Source organism: Martes martes, assembly GCF_963455335.1.
Source record: "Martes martes genome assembly, chromosome: 1".
Taxonomy (NCBI): domain Eukaryota; kingdom Metazoa; phylum Chordata; class Mammalia; order Carnivora; family Mustelidae; genus Martes; species Martes martes.
The window spans coordinates 11,967,517-11,986,809 of record NC_137888.1 but is presented as its reverse complement, the minus strand read 5'-3'; the positions used below and the strand labels follow the sequence as shown (position 1 = coordinate 11,986,809).

General features: G+C 41.6%; 2 protein-coding genes across 5 annotated transcripts in view; both read right to left on the bottom strand.

Moving 5' to 3' along the window:
• SYNJ1 (synaptojanin 1) overlaps positions 1 to 3,141 on the bottom strand; it is a gene marked incomplete at its 5' end in the record, with an annotated part of 87,428 nt that extends 84,287 nt beyond the window's left edge. For 2 of the 3 annotated variants that reach the window (XM_080799834.1, XM_080799832.1), the window contains 2 exons: positions 1,860 to 2,005; positions 3,029 to 3,126. In XM_080799834.1, the coding sequence (XP_080655960.1) occupies positions 1,860 to 2,005; positions 3,029 to 3,126 (244 nt within the window). Of the gene's footprint in view, positions 1 to 1,859; positions 2,006 to 3,028 lie in introns of all 3 variants that reach the window. The other variant, XM_080799833.1, reaches the window with a different exon arrangement.
• Positions 3,142 to 9,955: 6,814 nt separating this feature from the next.
• Positions 9,956 to 19,293, bottom strand: part of PAXBP1 (PAX3 and PAX7 binding protein 1) — a 33,535-nt gene continuing 24,197 nt past the window's right edge. Inside the window, exons 15-18 of one of the 2 annotated variants that reach the window (XM_080809741.1) lie at positions 19,216 to 19,282; positions 15,126 to 15,272; positions 13,039 to 13,193; positions 9,956 to 11,117 (exon numbers count right to left, since the gene is read on the bottom strand). In XM_080809741.1, coding sequence (XP_080665867.1) covers positions 11,000 to 11,117; positions 13,039 to 13,193; positions 15,126 to 15,272; positions 19,216 to 19,282 — 487 coding nt within the window. In that variant the 3' untranslated portion in view covers positions 9,956 to 10,999. The remainder of the gene's footprint in view (positions 11,118 to 13,038; positions 13,194 to 15,125; positions 15,273 to 19,215; positions 19,283 to 19,293) is intronic. The other variant, XR_013967201.1, reaches the window with a different exon arrangement.

Below are 19,293 nucleotides of genomic sequence, written 5' to 3'. Positions count from 1 at the left end.
AGCAATAATCCTAATGACTATGGGTAATGCTTACTGTGTAAACATGTGACTCCCTATTATTACCAGTAACCACGTTTGAAGAAACATTTAAAATTTAGACAAATTAGAAAATCAGGTAATATCACCAAAAAATCCACAAGCAGCTAAAAAATATTTCACAACTAAACCAAACCATTTCCCCCCAGATATTTTTAATTAAGAATTCATCAGTATAAGAACTATATTTGTAGCATGAAAAAATAGACTATGCAAACTAATATTATAGCAAGATTATATTTCAGTTTATTTAAATATAAAGAACAGTTTGAATTAAGTCCATACTAAGTATAACCCATCTTATTAATACTTGTTTCTTAGAACACAAATAGCTCTTCCTGCTCACTCAAACCATGTTACTATATGTACCAAAAACATATACATTTCTTTTACATTACACTCTGCTTAAGCTTTTCCATTACGTCACTACCCTTTTTTCCCAGTCAGGATAAAATTTTATTATTTTTAGAATATTAAGATCAGGTTAACATTTTAATAGGTTAATATTCTGAATGCAAAAGTTAGGGTCTTACGTACTCTTCACTTACTGAATCTGACGAAAGTTTAACAGTTTAAAATATCTAGAGCCTTATATTTGTAAGTACGACGTTTTTTTTAAAAGTCTTGTTTATTTGAGGGGTGCCTGGGTGGCTCAGTGGGTTAAGCCTCTGCCTTCGGCCCAGGTCATGATCTCAGGGTCCTGGGATCGAGACCCGCATCAGGCTCTCTGCTCAGCGGGGAGCCTGCTTCCCCCTCTCTCTCTGCCTATTTGTCATCTCTCTCTCTCAAATAAATAAATAAAATTAATTTTTAAAAAAGTCTTATTTATTTGAGAGCGAACGAGCCCACACACAAGCAGGAGTGGGGGAGGGAGGCAGAATCTTGAGCAGACTCCCTGCTGAGCACAGAGTCCAACGCAGGGCTCAATCCGACCACCCTAAGACCATGACCTGAGCCAAAACTTTGCTTAACTGACTGCGCCACCCAAGCCCCCTGTAAGTATGACTTTCAAATGCTATTTTTAATTTCTAAAATATGACCAGTAGCTAAACTGATGCTAACAAGGTAAAAACATGGCAAAAAACAAGTAGCTATTACTAAAAAGCCCTTAAAAACACAATCACATTTCAAATAACTCCAAGCTGGAGTTATCTGCCAAAATCTTAAATTAAGAAAGAAAATTAATATTCAAATTAATATATTTATTTTTAACTACAACCATCTGTCCAGAAAATAACCTACACCATTCTAATCCACTGTTTTGCTTGTGGTGCAGCAGTCCTTTTCTTCAGATTATCAAGATAATTTTTAAAATGATGTGAAATCAATCATGCCTCAAGAAATTTTAGAAGTTTACAATTCTCTAAATAAAAATGGAAGGGCCTCCCCATAAGATACTCCAAAAAAAATCAGATAAATAAGCACTCTTATAGTTCATTACTGTAACTGATATATAAGAAATCCCGTTCATTAGAGTAAAAATGTCAAGCAAGCCTTTATGGGTTTATGTGACATGATGTAAACTGTAACAGTAATTCTTTGGAAAGCAAGATGTTCTTTTAGAAACAGCCAAAGAACCCAAGAAAGCAAAAACCTGTAACCAAACTTGCATTTCCCCTGAACCCCCAAAAGAAACCTGCAGCAGGGGACAGAAAAGAAAATGGAAGTTTAAAATAAGGTTTGATGAAAAGAAAATAAAAACATCATCTGCTTCAGGAAATACAGTGAAGGGGTTGTCGGGGTCTTCTCTAAAGAATGGTTGACTCTGATAGTTTCAAATCAAAACAGAGACCCAATCAGTTGGGCTAGGACAGATGACTTACAAAGCACAGCTACAGCCCCAGACTCGAACATGAGACATTCCTCCTTATGCCTAGTTTCCACTATGAGACTGAAAGGTGGGGGATCCAATTTGTGATAGATCCGAAATCCTTTGCTGAACGCCATTCTCCTTTCTTCAGAGGCAGCCCTGCGAAAACCAAGCAAAGCAAATGAAGCTAACGATTCCTTCTGCAGCAAGGACGGCAAGGCATCCAGAAGTCCCTCCCTGCCAGGTTTGGATGGGGGGTGGGGTGGAAAAAAAGGGGAGCTCAGGGAGAGAATGGTTTATTCCAAAAGATAAGCCGTCACTTAATTTTACCAAAAGCCAGAGGAAAAGCTACCAATTCTCACCCCAAGGGAACCTAAGGTTTAATCACTCTTAAGTCCACCAACGGTTTGGTTAAGAGGAGTTTCCCGTTTACTTTATGTTTACCAAAAACGAAAGATTTTTGAGCGTATTTCGTTCGGACTTGTTTATCAGCTTCCTGCTTCTGGATTTGTCACTACGCTGAAAGGGAACAGATTCGGAAACTTCAAGCCGTTCCTTGGCCGGGGAAGGAGAGGAGGTGGGAGGGAAGGTTAACGAGGCTGCTTCAAAGCTCCTTAAGGGGCAGGAGGGAAAGGATTACCCGACACGAATGGCTCTCCCGGGGGCGGCGGCGAAGGGCAAGGGAAGCGGCACAGGTTAACGCTGCCTCCCGCCCAGCCGCAGGCCACCGCCGGCTGGGGGGACGGCAGGCGGGAGCCCGTAAATATGAATGGCCACCCGGGAAGACTCACGACACGGACCCGACCGGGGCTCCTCGGGGGTCCCGGACAGCCGACCCCCGGGAAAGCGGCTCCTTCCCGGGGGGACGAAGCCGCCCGGCCGCCCAATCCCTCCATTATGCGCCAGAGGCGATGACCCGGCGCCCAGACCGACTTGGTTCCTCTCCCGCGGACAGCCTGACAGCCGCTGTCACCACAGCCCCCCGCCCGACGCAGCGCCCCGCACGACCCGTAGTCTCCTCACAACCCCGCCCGCCCTCCCGAGCCAGGGCTGCCCGCGGTCGCCCCTCACCGTTCCCGCCCAGGCTGCGGCGGGGAGGCTGCTCAGGAAGCGTCCGCCCGCGCGCCCGGCCGCCGGTGGGTCTGGCCGCGGCCGCTCCCCGCCCCCCGCCGGCTTGCTCACCTCTTCCTCGGGCTCCTCCTCCTCCTTCTCCCGCAGCCGCCACCGCCACAGCCGCCGGAAACGTCACTTCCGCTCCAGAGGGCCCATCTCTTCCGCATTGCGCCGCGGCGGGGGGCGGAAGGACCGCCCCTCGGGGAAAAGGCGGGGCGCCAGGAGGCAGGCCCCGCCCACCCCGAGCCTCCCCGCGCGTCCGAAATGGTAGGCTGTTCGACGGCCTGTCAGCGTAGCGACCTTCGCCTCAGGCGGCCGGTCGGCCAGGTCGCAGCTACGGGTCGGACCGCTGGGGAGCCGGGGACGAGGAGGATCGGCCTCCCTGGCCCCCCGCGCGTGGGCTTTTCAGAGCTTACCAGCCCTCCCCGTGGGCGCCAGGGAGGGGCTCTGGGGAAAAGCTTTGGGGACCGGGTACTGATATGTGCCCGAGATGGGTGTCAGGATCACCCCCTGCCGCCCCCGGCGACCTGAGGCGCGGGGGGAGGGCTCGGGACAGCCGCGAGCACGCCAGGCCGACGGGGCGGTGCCCGAAGAGCTGTCCATGGTGTCTCCCCGCAAACAGCGCCCAGGTCCTGTTCCGAGCAACTGGGTAGGTAGCGCGAGAAAAACGAATGCCCTCTTTGGAGCAACTCCCTCGGCTGCCTTTTCTTCTGGAGTGTTCCAGAGCTCTCAGGAACACTACAGGAAGGAGCGCTCAGCTGTACGTACGGTGGAGAATCGGAAGTCACAAACCGGACCTCAAGGCTGAGCTGAAACACGGCTGTAGGAGGCGGCTGTGGCGGGCACTGCATGGCAAATAGCTTTTGTCAGCCGTGGGATTCAACCTAAAGGCGTCTGAGCCTCTCATCTCCTTATTTTTCAACCAATTATGCTACGTGGCTAATATTCTGTGTGTCCCACGGCCTTCTCATTCTCTTTCCACTTCATAGACCTAAATACGGGAATGAAGTCGAAGTCAAGAGGGCCACAAGGAATTGAAATCCTGGAGAAACTGTTTCTGCTTGCCTTCGCTTTTTTTTTACCTCTTCCTCTTCTTGCTTTTATTTTAGCAGCGAAAGCAGAATTTAAATTTGTTGTATTGCACAAACTCATTTCCCCCTCTGGGCCCTGTCATGTGGCTTGATACAACATTTCTTCACCCATTTTAGAGAAGCTGGACCCACCCCGGTTTCAGGACTACTAAAGCAGCTATCATCACTAGAAGAGAAACCTTTTCTTTTCTAGAAGGAGATATGCAAAGACACATCGAGTTCTGAGAACTGGAGAGGATTTCTCATTTAGTACTATTTACTTAGAAAAAGGTTTTGCTCTTAGTAGTGGTTACTGACAGGAGCCTCAGAATTAAACTTATATTAAGAGTCTCTGCTGGACTGTGGTTGCTTCCCCCCTAGCCGCCCCAACCCCCACAAAAAATCCATTTCAATTAGAGATTGCAGTCAACAGAGGAAGTAAATGGGAGTGGGTGGGAATGGAAATTTTCTTATTTGCCTATTCAGTTATAAAGCCTCTCCAGCCCTGAAGGAATGCCAGATGTATGCACCAGAAAAACATATGGAAGGATATTGCTGCAGGAGTGATGTTGATATTATTGAATACTTTGCTCCGGAGTTGTTTTTATGTCCGCTGAGACCCAGGAAAGATAAGTTGTTTAAAATCACTCAGTTTCAAGTAGAATTGGAACCTGAAACCCAACTTGCCCACCCCTAACCTAAGATCACTTCCACCATGCCTCTCTGAGGCCACACGGGAAACCCCTCCTTCTCAGAGGGTCAATTATGCATGTTGGGCTCTTCTAGAAGCAGGTGCTCTCCCTGTTTCTGCTTTCCTTTGATTTTGAACTAAGGAGATTAAGGTGAAGGTTTCTTGGTTCTGGTTTTGAATTGCTGTTTCTTTCTTCAGAATGAACTGGAAGGGGAAGGGGTTTTGGTAAGCAGGACTCTTATTCCTAGAGCTGTCTGAAGGCCAGGACTTTTCCAAATCCTTTCAAAATAGATCATTTTAGTCATGAAATAAGCACATGCCCTGGCGTTGAAAAATAAGGGTCATTTTACTAGTGACTTTTATAAAATGTTATTCCTTCTTTTTCTTGTCCCTCTTTACTGATTGTACTTGTTACGGCATATAAAAGTAGCTGACAAATTTTCATCAGATTTGAAGAGTGTGGGGAGGGGTGGTGGCTGACTTAAAATACACTATTTTTTTTTAAAGATTTTATTTATTTATTTAACAGAGAGAGATCACAAGTAGGCAGAGAGAGGGGGAAGCAGGCTCCCCGCTGAGCAGAGAGCCCGATGCAGGGCTCGATCCCAGGACCCTGAGATCATGACCTGCGCTGAAGGCAGAGACTTAACCCACTGAGCCACCCAGGTGCCCCTGACTTAGAATACATGTTAAGTGGCACACACAAACTTCCGAGGTCTTAAGGGCCCACAGAGATGAGCTGACACCTTCTTGACCCTTGAGGCCCATGGTTGGCTGAAAAAATAGTACATTGTAATCCCTAGACCATGTGAATGTTAATTTATAGGAAAACAAGTCTTTGCTGATGAGACTGAGTTAAGGGTTTTTGACATTATTTTGCACTATCTGGGTAGGCACTAAATGCAATCACAACTGTCCTTATAGGGTAGCAGAGAAAAATTAGATACACACACACACACACACACACACACACACACACAGAGGCAATGTGAAGACAGGAGGAGAGACTAAAGCAGTCTAGCCACCAGCCAAAGGATGTCAGCACCCGCCTCTAGAAGCCACGAGAGCAGGAAGGATTTTCCCCTAGGGCTTCTGGAGGAACATGGCCTTGCCACCACCTTAATTTTGAACTTCTGGATTCCAGAACTGTGAGAGAATTTCTATTGTTCGAAATTATCCAGTTTGTCATAATTTGTTACAACAGCCACAATCAATATGTCTATGTGTCTTCCCATCAGGAGAGAAACTGAGATTAGCAAAAATCTCAGATAGATGATTCAGATATGAGCTTCATTAGCTTCAACAAATTGAAGGCAAACACCTGGAGTCTTAAATGTTGATTTTTGACCAAATTCTTTCTCCTACTGGCAATTCTCTGTATGTTAAAATATGCACTCACCATTTCTGTAAGTCAAAAATACTCATATAGGGGAGTGCCTGGGTGGCTCAGTGGGTTAAGCCACTGCCTTCAGCTCAGGTCATGATCTCAGGGTCCTGGGATTGAGGCCCGCATGGGGTTCTCTGCTCAGCAGGGAGCCTGCTTCCCCCTCTCTCTCTACCTGCCTCTCTGCTTACTTGTGATCAAATAAATAAATGAAATCTTTAAAAAATATATATATAGGGAATATAAATGGCTCAATCTAATAGCATGTTCCCAGTATACTATAAGGTTTATGTAGACTTGACTGATTATCCCAATAACATTTTTTTTAAAGATTTTATTTATTTATTTGACAGACAGAGATCACAAGTAGGCAGAGAGGCAGGCAGAGAGAGAGGAGGAAGCAGGCTCCCTGTTGAGCAGAGAGCCCAATGCGGGACTCGATCCCAGGACCCGGGATCATGACCCGAGCCGAAAGCAGAGGCTTTAACCCACTGAGCCACCCAGGTTCCCAATCCCAATAACATTTTTGAAAACTATACCATCGTTATATGACTAGGAATTTTGAGATGTCTAAAATGTGAATTAGTGGTAGGGTCCACATTTCCTTATAGCCTGAATTTTATCAAAAATACTAGAAAATGTTTGGCAAACTTGGGGAACATTAACAGCCCGATCAAGTTACCTTTAACAGGCTCTTGTTCAGTTATGTAGACGAGAGCTATATCAGGATCTGCAGAGAGCTATTAGTATATAGAAAGGGATGGTTTTTGAGAGGCAACAACAGTAGGTTCCAAAATAGCATTAGCTATTTGCTTTGAATACGCTTGTAGTAATCAGTGAAGAATAAGGTTTTAAAGTAGAAAAAATGGAAACCCTGTAAGTAGAAAATAGAGTCAGCTTGAGAGCAGAACCATTGTGAAAATAAAATCAAACAAAAACTTCAAAGACTGAAAAAACTGCTCACGCATACCATAGGTAAGGACGTTACCCCTGTGATGAACAGGGAAATTAACAGACCAACTCAAGGGATCTCAAGTGAAGGGGATTGTTTTACTGCCACCCAAGGATTCTCATGGAAACCAAAGGACCTGAGCGATAGCAGGGCTCAGCATCACTGAGATCAGAGGTGCAGGGTGTTCACCCGTCAACCTAGCTCTTTGTCCCTAAGCAGCAGGTGTCTCTGGAATTTCCACACCTAAGGCTACATGTGGAAAAGGTAAGTTTCATGGGTGAAGTGGTTTTGCAAAGTAGCTTAAAATGGCTTCTATAGGATTTGTCAAAACTTTTGCTTTTCCCCATGTGTTTTGAATCAAGCACAGGATAGAAAATCTGTGCTTCTGAAGATTTTTTAAGTAAAAGCCCCCAAACTAAGGACCACAGTATATCTTCTGAGAAATGCTGTGCTAGGCCTTCCTTCTCGTTGAGCTGGATGATTGTAACATCCAAGCCCCTGCTGGAGTTAGGTCTGCCAGGGCGAGAGGAAAGCCAGTATAAATTACTGGGGCCTGGAGATCCAGAAGCAGGCCAGGGACCAGTCAACATTGCACACCAAAACCAATTTCATAGAACAATTTTTAGCTCGTCCACCTTTGTCAGTAGTCTAAAGCCACGCTCAGCAACTGTGAACCCGCTATCCGTACACTTTGGAGGGCAGTCTCCAAAGCATCTTGGACAGTAACAGCCTTATCAAAGCATAAGGCCTCCCAGACATTCAGAGACATTACATCGTTCTGGCTACACACAGAAGTTCTGGTGTTTTAACTATTCTTATTTTCATTTACTTGAAACAACAGACCAAAATCTTGTTATAATTGGTGAATGGTGAGTCCCTTTACTATATGGACATTACCATGCTAGAGATGGATTCTTTTTTTTTTTTTTAAAGATTTTATTTATTTGTCAGAGAGAGTGAGCACAGGCAGAGTGGCAGGCAGAGGTAGAGGGAGAAGCAGGCTCCCCGCTGAGCAAGGAGCCCGATGTGGGACTCAATCCCAAGACGCTGGGATCATGACCCGAGCCGAAGGCAGCCGCTTAACCAACTGAGCCACCCAGGTGTCCCTAGAGTTGGATTCTTGTAACAGTACAGAACCACTACAATGTAGCAGCCTACAACATTGCATTTTGCAGCTCTACATCTGATCATTTTTAGAAGGCTTTCATGGTTTCGAGGGAAATTAGCATTTTTAAAATTTAAATTCAATTAATTAGCATATCGTGTATTATTAGTTTCAGAGGTAGAGTTCAGTGATTCATGAGTTGTATAGAACACCCAGTGCTCATTACATCACGTGCCCTCCTTAATGGCCAATCACCCTGTTACCGCATCCGCCCCCCAAGAAATTAGCATTTAAAACAAAATGAGGCACTTGTCAAAACTCATGGAACTATACGCACTTAAATTTAAGAGGGTTAACTTTACTGTTTATAATTTATACCTCAATAAACCTGGCTTTACATTTTAGCATACTCTCATGAGGAAAGTGCTCACTGTGAGGTTGCATAATCTGGGGGCCAGTTCCAAGAGATGATGTTATCATCACCACAGGCAACTATGACTCAAGTCAACTGAAGCCCTCTGGGAGATGACAAGGAACATACTGGAGAGATTAGAAGTTGCTATGATAGACCTGAAATTGCCCCTCCCTAAATCTCCCACAAGGAGACCCTGGGCAGCAATGACTGAGTGCAGTGGAAGGCCAAGGCCAGCTCCTAGAGACCCAAACTCAGAACTGCAACTCTGGGTTGAGGAGTTCCCATCAGCCTTGCTGAGCTTTCTGTCTAGCATCTGAGACTTTAACTCTTCCCATGCCTGCTTCAGATGTCATGCCTGCCTCATGATCACGCAGTTCTCCGGTTCCACAGGCTCCTCCAACTCCTTCGCCATTCCCCCGCAATGATCTACTGTATTATCTAATGCTATCTCATCGACTGTTCCCTAGAGGACCGGAACTCCTGGGTATTTCTCTTCCCGCTCCCTTCTTTGGCTAAGGGTTGTTTTCTGGGACATTATCTGGTGGACGCTCCAGCCTGTTGCACAGGCCGCGAGAGAGCACCTTCGGGCAGAGCTGCAGGTGCCTGCAGGACCCCAGCGGTCTGCAGGGACATGGGTGGGGCTCCACCAGCACGTGCTATAATGTCCCCAGCTGTCTTTGTGACTGTGGTTTATATTGCCTCAATAAAACAGCTTTCCTTTTCAAAAACTCCTCTCACCTATTTTGGAGTTAATTCAGAAGACTGATCTAAAAGGAAAAACTGAAGAAGCAAACCTTTAGCTTTATTAAAATGTCACCCCCTATCTTTTGCCAATTCCCTTCATAAGAAAGGATATACTGTGGCTATCTCAGGAACAAAACTTCTTCCAGCTGAGACAGGAGAGCTACTTGTTTTATGCACACATCTACGCTGAATTCACCTTCCATCATGGTCCCTGTGTGGTGTTCAAACCCATGCCTGAAACCAAAACAGCCTGAGGGACTGCACAGGATAAAGTCTCCAAGCTTACTGCAGAAGTCCTTAAAAGTAGACACAGGAAAAATCAGCAGTTGAACAGGCTTGGAAACACAAATTTAAGGCACACAGGATGCGTGTGTCCTCTGTATACATCTTTATATGTTCTTATTCTGCTGATGTTCTCATTTGAATTCTATTTAGTAGGCCACTATTGTGTAACAGAATGAATATGTAGTGATAAGGAAAGTTCCTACAATAAAGATAACACTGACAAAGCACTTAAGAGTGCATGACACTTTATAAATACTATTTGACCTGGCCAAGGGTACGCACACTACTAGTCTATGTTAGAGTCATATGAAATGCTCTAAAATCAGTCACCAGCAAAATACAACAAAGGATCTATTTAAAAATTAATTTAATGCTTGGCTAAAGCTTAATTACATATATAATTATCAAACAATAGTCCTTAATTTCCAAAAAGTTCCTCTTTTGAAAATCACAGAATCAGAAAGCATAAACTTTAAAACAAGTTCTCTGAATATTTACAACATGGTATAAACATTATAGAAGACCAAGGATATTAAATTGCCTGGGTGTAGCTAATCAGCAAGGCATATTCTTTATTGCATATATAACTCACATATGTGGGATTTTAAATAAAATGACAGACTAATAAAATTCAAATGCATGTATTTTTGTAAGCTGGTCAGGGGGTAAAATCATGAGACGGGGACAGTCAGCCCAAAACCATGCAGTGAGGTTTGTGGGGCTCTTATTTCCCGAAGTTAAACTTCTGTGTTTTCCTCCAAAACCTACGTTGCATATATTATTTAGAGTTCATATTCAACCCATATTTGACCGTAACGCTGATTCAAGGAAGAAAGTTTCCATTCACCCAATGACTAAGTCCACACTCGACTCTCAATTTTAAGGCAGCAAAGCTACAGTGATAGCAACTGCTAACCGAAAGGTGATGAACACTTAGTCACTTGCCAGCCCTTTTGTTGCAACAGTGTAGTAATTTCCCTAAGACAATTGCTACTGAATAATTTTCTGCTGTGAAAAGGCTTACTCTGTAGAAAAACACCACAAATTTCCAGTGTGAAAGTTAACTCCATGGTGGTATAAATATATATATGCATAATTACACAATTTACACTGCACACATCGTTTACAGAGAACAATGAACTGAGAGGGTTAATCTGAATGACCATATAAAATAGTTCTGTAAACAGAGTATGACAGGCAGTAAGGAAAACATGAATAGGCTTCCTAGAAATAATGTGAATTCCATTCATTCCAAAGAAATTGCATTTAAGGACACGGTAATGAATATTAATAATGTTCTTTGTATTAAAACAAGAATCAGTATTTTACAGTTTAAGAAACTTTACATATATACAAAATTTATACACTGGGAATGGTATTAAAGCAAACAGGGTCTATTTTCCTTCAATCAAAGACTTAAATTCTTTCACATTGTGGTCACTTGCAACTGACATAGCATGATCCAGAGCGTGAACACTTGCAAGGAGTTTTACTATCTGTTTTATGTTTTCCCTAAAAAAAGAAAAAAAATTGGCAACATCTTATTAATTAATACAAAAGCCTTCAAAGGAAAATTTGTTAGACTTTATGGCCACTTCTGAGGTTTGCAATCAATTTTTTCGAGCATACATTTTTAAAGAAGACAGGTAAGCAAGCCATAGCACGGAAAGAAATAAAATAAATTTATCCATATAAAACAAAACTTGTATATGTTTAAATGACTAGCCTGGAGACCAAGAATCCACTTTCCAAAATATAAACACCCCAAAATTTCATTCAATGATTTCCATTGATATCTAGAAAGAAAAGAAACCAGTCTATTGCTGAATTACTTTAGAGCCCTGCCTCCCATTCCCTCCCAAACCAGAGTCCCAGGTCTTTCAGAACGTATCTAGAACACAAATGTGTTTGTGTCTTTCATCCCCAATCCAGCATCATCTCCACTCTTCCTAAATTCACTAAGAAAGCATAAGCTGGCTTCCTCTGTCACCCCAGCCAGCTGTCACTCTGAATAGGCCTCAAATTTTAGCATATATCGAAATTACCTAGAGGGTTGGTGAAACACAGATCACCAGGCCCTACCCGCAGAGTTCAAATTCAGTAGGTCTGGGGTGGGGCCTGAGAATCTGCATTTCTAATACAGCTCCAAGGTGATGCTGACACTGCTGATCCAGGCACCACTTTAAGAAGGACTGTTTCAGGGGCGCCTGGGTGGCTCAACTGGTTAAGCGTCTGCCTTCAGCTCAGGTTATGATCGCAGGGGTGCTGGGATCAAGCCCCGCATTCTCCCTCTCCCTCTACCACTCCCCCTTGCTTGTGCTCTGTCAACTAAATAAAATCTTAAAAAAAAAAAAAAAGAATGACTGTTTTAACAGTTGGAACCCTGGTGAGAAACAGCACACAATGTGACATTATTAGCTGTCTCTTCTCTGCAAAACTGTAGCAAGCAGCTTTTAGGGAAGGGTTACATTCGTAACCCACAGGGAACCTACTTTATGGGCTCTGCACACAGCAGATGCTTATCATAGGTGCTGAAGTTCTTTTCTGTAGAAAAGTGAATCCCCTTTGTAGATGTTTAACTTCCCAACAAAAACAGTTAAGTATATATAAATCAAAATGACCCAGGCTAAGGACAAAATTAAAATATAAATCAAAATTCACCGGACAAAAGCATTTTACCACTAAAATCTTTACTGTCTACTTGGTTTTAACTTTATTTTAAGAGGTAGCAAATTTTCTCAAGAAAATAAGGTTTTTGCATGGAAGGGAAATGAGGGAAAAAACGTTTTGTTCAAGGGGTATGACTAACGGTGTATATTCTAAAAATGAAAACTCTGACATTGGGAAGAATATATCAAATGAAACTTAAAAAAAAAAAAAGAATAATGGTTCATTTATTCCTTCCTTCCTTGCAACCCCTGGTAAAATGTATGTACAAGCTGCTCCCCAAAAGCCATGAGTGATGACCTTTAGTCTATGATACGGACAAAGGAAAACTCCACACAGAGCACAAATGTCCCCAGACTGGCATATAACTTTTAATATACTTAAGTTTTAGTGACCAGCTTTTTGAGGGTTTACACCTGTATAATGAACCTCTAGAGATTAAGATCCATGACACTCTAAGAGCCTGAAATCTCCCCCAGTTCTTGAAGAGAAGGGACCTAGAAAACCACGTTCATTCATTTGCCTTAGAGCTGGTGCTTATCAGAAGTCCTTCCTAATACCTTCATAAATAATACACTGAAAAAAAGATTAGGTAAAACTGAAAAAAGAAAAAATTATGGTTCTTTTTGGTGGTTTACCAATACCAAATCAATGCACAATTTAAAGTAAAATATAAACATGACTCTAAGACATTTTAATAATACTAAATGTGACAAAAACTAAAGACTCTAGATTACCATTTCATTGAACAATTACAAAAAATTACCTTGCATTCCTTTTTTCCACATCGGAACACCCGATACTGTTTCTATAGATTGTATCGGCTAAGTGTACAAGGTACCGACAGAAATTTTCTAACTGAGAAATAGTTCTTTCTCCTTTCAGGTTCATGAACCACTGCTTCGGGAAACAATTGATTACCTATGGAGAAGAAAGACATAAAATGAAACAATTAAAACAAAATGAAGTATCTAAAAGCTGAGGCTAAACAACGAGGATAATATGTGTAACTAGAAGGCCTGCTATTGAACTATACATAACCAATTGCTTTGACGGGATATTCTTTTAAACCTGACTTTCCATATTAACTATACAAATAAACCTAAATCTATCTGTATTTTTAACTTCAACAGATAAGTACTCAAAACAAAAGATAAATAACCTTCAATATTTAAGTAAATTAGGGACATAAAATTGATAACCAAATGCTTCATTTTCCTATATTCCAGGAAGCCCTAAAGGAACTAAATTGTCCTTTTATCAGCAGCTTTTGATATAAAAACATGTGCAGCATAAACATCACACTGTAGCCCCTCTCCATCCCCAACAATTTAGTGAGGAGGCACCCATGCTGGCCCAGAGTGGGGTCAAGAGAGCACTGCACCAGGGGAGCAGCGTAGGGCAAGAACAGGGCACGATGTTGGTACAAAATCCAAGCAAGCCGAGGCTGACTGCACCGGGGCGAGGGCAGTGTACTAGCAGGATTCAGTCAAGTGGGCAGAGAAGACTCCCCACTAAAGAACCCAGGCGTGTTTGGAGAAATGACTGATTCCCGGGCTGGGGCCAACCAAGCAGATGAGCCCGGAACATCATGAGCCAGAAAGCAAGAAAGTGCTCCCCCAAAATGAGATGACATGTTACAAGGTCACGGAGATCAATCTGAAAGGAATCAAATGAAATCTGGGACAGTTCCTGCCAAAGATGCAGAATCTGAATCCAATCATGAAAATATCCAACAAACCCAAACTGAGGGACACCCTGCAAAATATTCAGCCCATCATCTTCAGAAGTATCAAGGTTTTGTAAAGGTCAAGGAAAAGACAATAACTCTTCCAGATTAAAGGAGACTAAGGAAGACATGACACTTAAATGCCAAGAATGATCTGGGAACTTCTTTTGCCAAAAATGTGGTATTATTGACATAACTGACAAAACCTCAACAGTCTCAAAGCTTAGGTGTCAGTAACAGATCAATGATGTTGATGGTTACATTGTAATTATATGTAAGAACATCCATGTATGTATGAACAGACATAGAAGTATTTGGGGCAGAGGAGTACCATGTTAGAAACTTACTTTGACATGGTTGAGGGGAAAAAAACTTTGTATTGTACTGCAAATTTTCTTTAATTTTATAATTGTTTCAAAAAATTTTTTTAAAAAGAGAAATTGGGAGTGCATGGCTGGACCTCTTGGTAGAACATATGACTCTTGATCTAAGGGTGGGAGGTTCAAGCCCCATGTTGGATACAGAGATCACTTAAGAATAAGATCTTTAAAAAATAATAGTAATAGGGGTGCCTGGGTGGCTCAGTGGGTTAAAGCCTCTGCCTTCGGCTCAGGTCATGATCCCAGGGTCCTGGGATCGAGCCCCACATCAGGCCCTCTGCTCAGCAGGGAGTCTGCTTCCCCCTCTCTCTCTGCCTGCTTCTCTGCCTACTCGTGATCTCTATCTGTCAAATAAATAAATAAAATCTTTTAAAAAAATAGTAATAAAAAAGATGAAACTCTGTAACTCCCATAAAGTAGAAAAATAAAATAAAAATTATTTCTTAAATGAGACTATTCATCCAACTATTAAAAATCTATTATTCTAAAATTACAACTTTTATTATTACCTGCCAAAATAATGATGTAATAGATATACAGGAGGACAGATACAAATGTTGCAGTACACATTGTTATGTAAAAAATGCTGAGGGGGTTCAGAACTACCTGGGAAACAAACTGTCAACATTACACCAAGGTCCATAAACAAAGGACTTTTCATAAAATTCTAAAATCTCTAACAAATGTAACAATTCATTTTAATTTATATGCTTTAAAAATTACAATACATGTAATTTAACTCACATTTTGAGCTTTTTTGATGCTGTCATCTCCATATTCTGAATTCTGAAAAGCCATGAGAATGTATCTATTTAATAAACCATCTATTGACAATTCCTGAAGAGTTTTATTCGAGAAAATGCCATACCACTGAAGAAAATTCCCTAACAGCTAGAAAGAGAAAAGAAAATTATTCTCCCTCAGACTGATATATAACTGACACATAATATTATATAAGGTATACAACATAATAATTTGATCTAAGTATATATTGTGAAATCATCACCACAGTAAGGTTAGTATCCCTCACCTATTTTTTTCCCTTGTGATGAGAATTTTTAAGATCTACTCTCTCAGCAGCTATAAATATACAACACATTATTACTACCTACAGTCACTATGTTGTACATTACACACACAGAATTATTTTACCTTGTAACTAGAAGTCTGTACTTTTTGACCCCTTTCACTTAATCCCCCAACCCTGGACTCCCCACTTCTGGCAACCACACATCAGACCTGTTTCTAGAAGGCATTGTGAAGCAACTAAATTAAGTCAAAGAAAACAGTTACAGAGTAAAACACATTATGAAATACAGTGGACCATGTTTTGCCAAAGTACTAATTAACAGTTTTAAAGGGCCCGAAAGTTGCCTTAAATGACTGAGGATATGAATTTTAAGCTTTAATTAATTAAGATTAACTAAGACATAAATAACCACACAGTGCTACTGGCTACTTTATAGGCCAGTGCAAAAATACATCATCTTCCATTGTGATACCAAGTACTACTGGGCAAGCCCTGATCCTTCGATAAATGTTCTTCATTCAAAATCATGGTTAAGTGAGTCCTACAACCATCCACAAGAAGATGGAATTCTCTTTTGGACTACAACACGGCATGTTTACCAGATCTCGCAAACCTGAACTGAGCTGTGTCACTTCAACCGCTCAAGCTCAACGCATGCAAATTAGAAGCCAGTATTATAAAACCCACCCACGATAAAAATTCCCAAGTTTCTCAGTATTTCTCAGTCCAGTTCGTGGTAACATTATCCAATCAACTGATTAGGTCAGAAATTTGAATGTCATTCGTCACCTCTCCCTCAAGTTGTTTGACCACCTCCATCCACTGTGTTCACTTCCCTCAGACCCTGTTGCCACCCCCTAATCCAAGCCGCCGTCATCACCTTCTGGACCTCACAGAAAGACTCCTACAGAGCTAATGCTCAATGATCATGAGCATTAGCTCTGGAGGAGTCTTTCTCAAGCAGGGTTCTGAGAGAAATTAAACCTACAGAAAAGAATTTGAGTGACTCCTTACTTAATTTTCCCAAAGACGGTACACAGCAAGTACCATTCTAGATGCAGGGAAAAGAGAATTCACTATGCTCAGTGGAGGACTTGGGGCATTAGGTATTGATTATTTCAGACCCCAGCTGAGAAGATCTCATCAGTGAGACTGGCCTCGGTTAGACTCCCATTTCTACACTGAACAAAGGAATGACTCTGGGCTGGTTATTCTGTACCTACCATCACAGGACTAGAGTGAGAATAATAGTATCTAGTTATAGGCTACTGTGACAATTCAGCAAGATAAACAATAAAGGGTGTGGCACAGTGCTTGGCATACAGTACATCCATAATAAATTTTCACTGCTTTGATCCATTATCCACACAACAGCCAGAGTAATCTTAAAAATGGCAATTTGTGAATGCCCCTTCCATGACCAATATTAATTTTCAAGAAAGGTACACAAGCAATTCAATACAGACAGCCTTAGCATTATTTATAATAGCCAAATTATGGAAGCAGTCAACTGTCCATAGACTGATGAGTAGATAAAGAAGATCTGGTTGTGTATCCACACCCCACCCCCAGAATATTATTTAGCCATCATTAAGAATGAAATCTTGCCATTTGCAACATGGATAGAACTACAGAGTATAATACTAAGTGAAATTCAGTCAGACAAATACGATTTTACTCATGTGGAATTCAGGAAAACAAACAGGCAAAGAAAAAAAAAAAAAGAAAGAAAGAAAGAAAGAAACAGAGAGACAACTATAGCGAACAAACTGATGGTCCCCAGAGGGAAGGCTGGGGAGAGCAGGGTGATGAGTGAAACAGGTGGATGGGGATTAAGGAGTGCATATATCATGATGAGCACTGAGTAATGCATAGAATGGCTGAACCACTATACTATACACCTGAAACTAATACAATGCTGTACGTCAACTATACTGGAATTAAAATAAAGTTTTTAAAAATTAAAAAAAAGATGGCCTTTTCAATAAACAGTTCTGGAACAAATAAAGTTCAATTCAGGTCCCATACCTTAGGTAGAAATTAACTCAAAATGGATCGTGGACCTGAAACTATGAACTATCTACATGAAAGGATAGAAGAAAAACTTTGGTCTTGTGTTAGGCAAAGATTTTTTAGGTATGACACCCAAAACACAACCCATGACAGGAGGAAGTGATAAACTGGACATCATCAACATGAAGAACTTCTGCACTATGGGAATGAAGATAAGCCGCACAGGAGAAAAGCAAAACTCTACAAGTCATACACCTGATATGAAGAATTTGTATCCAGAATACAGAACTCAAAGCTCAGTAAGACGATTTTTAAAAATACAAGATTTGGGCACCTGGGTGGCTCAGTCGGTTAAGCATCTGCCTTCAGCTAAGGTCATGAATGATCCTAGGATCCCTGAGGTTGGCGCCCTGCTCAGTAGGGACAGGGAGTCTGTTTCTTCCTCTCTCTCTGCCCCTCCCCCTGCTCTGTCTCTCAAATAAATAAATCTTTTAAAAAAAACGCAAAAGATTTGAACAGATACTTGACTAGGGAACATATACATATAAAAAATAAACACATGAAAACATGCTCAACATCGTCATTTAGAGAAACACAAATTAAGACTAACAAGACCACTACACACCTAGTAGAATGACTTAAAACAAACAAACAAAAAAAAATCACTCCAAAACTGACAATACCAAGTGTGGTATATGGTGAAAATGAGGCAAAACTAAATAACATTAATATATTGTCGATATGAAAACCAGCTTTGCGCCAGTATTAGCCCAACTGAAATGTAAACTCACATACCCAGGAAAGGCCACTATGCAAATGCTTACAGTAGCTTTAATTCATAATCACTCCAAACTGGAAAAAACCCAATATTCCTCAATTGAGGAAAGGATTAAAAAAAATATATAGCAATTTGTGGCATCATCTACCTTACAAAGGAATACTACTTAGCAGTAAAAGGGATTAACCACCAGTAACAGACGACAACACTGATAAATTTCAAAAAATTATGTTAAGTGAATGAAGCCAGACTAAATAATTCCATTCATAAGGCACCTTTACAAAGAAAACCACAGGACAAGAAAAAAGGGGTGGCCATGGTGCAGCGGTGGGCTTCACTACAAAGGGACATGGGGAATTTGGGAGATGGAAGAAGTGTTATGCATCTTGATCTGGGCAGTGAACACAGGTCTGTATGTAAATTACAGCTCCTATACCATCTGGAAAGCTCCTCTCCTCCCCAAGTCCAGCCATCTTGGACTTTTCTCAGTTTGTCTAGCGTATGCTGCTCTTCCTTACCTCAGTGCCAAATAGCACTTCCTCGGGGCAGTCGGGGATCTTCTGTGACTCACCAGTCAAGGTCTCTGTGCCCTTATTCTATGCTCCGATTCTACCTTGAATTTCTCCTTTCAGGATTCACCACACCTGAGATAATACCAGTTTGCTGCCTACTATGCTGGATTATAAACTCCACGAAGGCTCCACTTCTGTCATATTCAATGCTATATTCCCCAACCTAGAAAAGTAACTAGTATTCTACTCGCTGAATAAAGAACTGTGGCTTAGCAAGGCATTTTGCTGGCTAGTTTGGACCTTGCTTTGGAACTCAATATATTTTTCTTGTGTGGAAACATCATACTTGAATAAACTTTTGGAATAAAGTTAGTTTGTAAAATGGAGTTTGTATACATATGCCAATCTAACCCTACAGATTTTCTTAAAGAGCAAAATGCCTTCCAAAATATCTGAGTCAAACAAAATCTGAAGTCTTTTAGATAGCCTAGACACACATACCTTAACTGAAGACCAAAACTGTCGTTGAAAAAACAAGTAAGGCCCAGAATTTTTATTTTCCAAGACACTAAGAGAAAA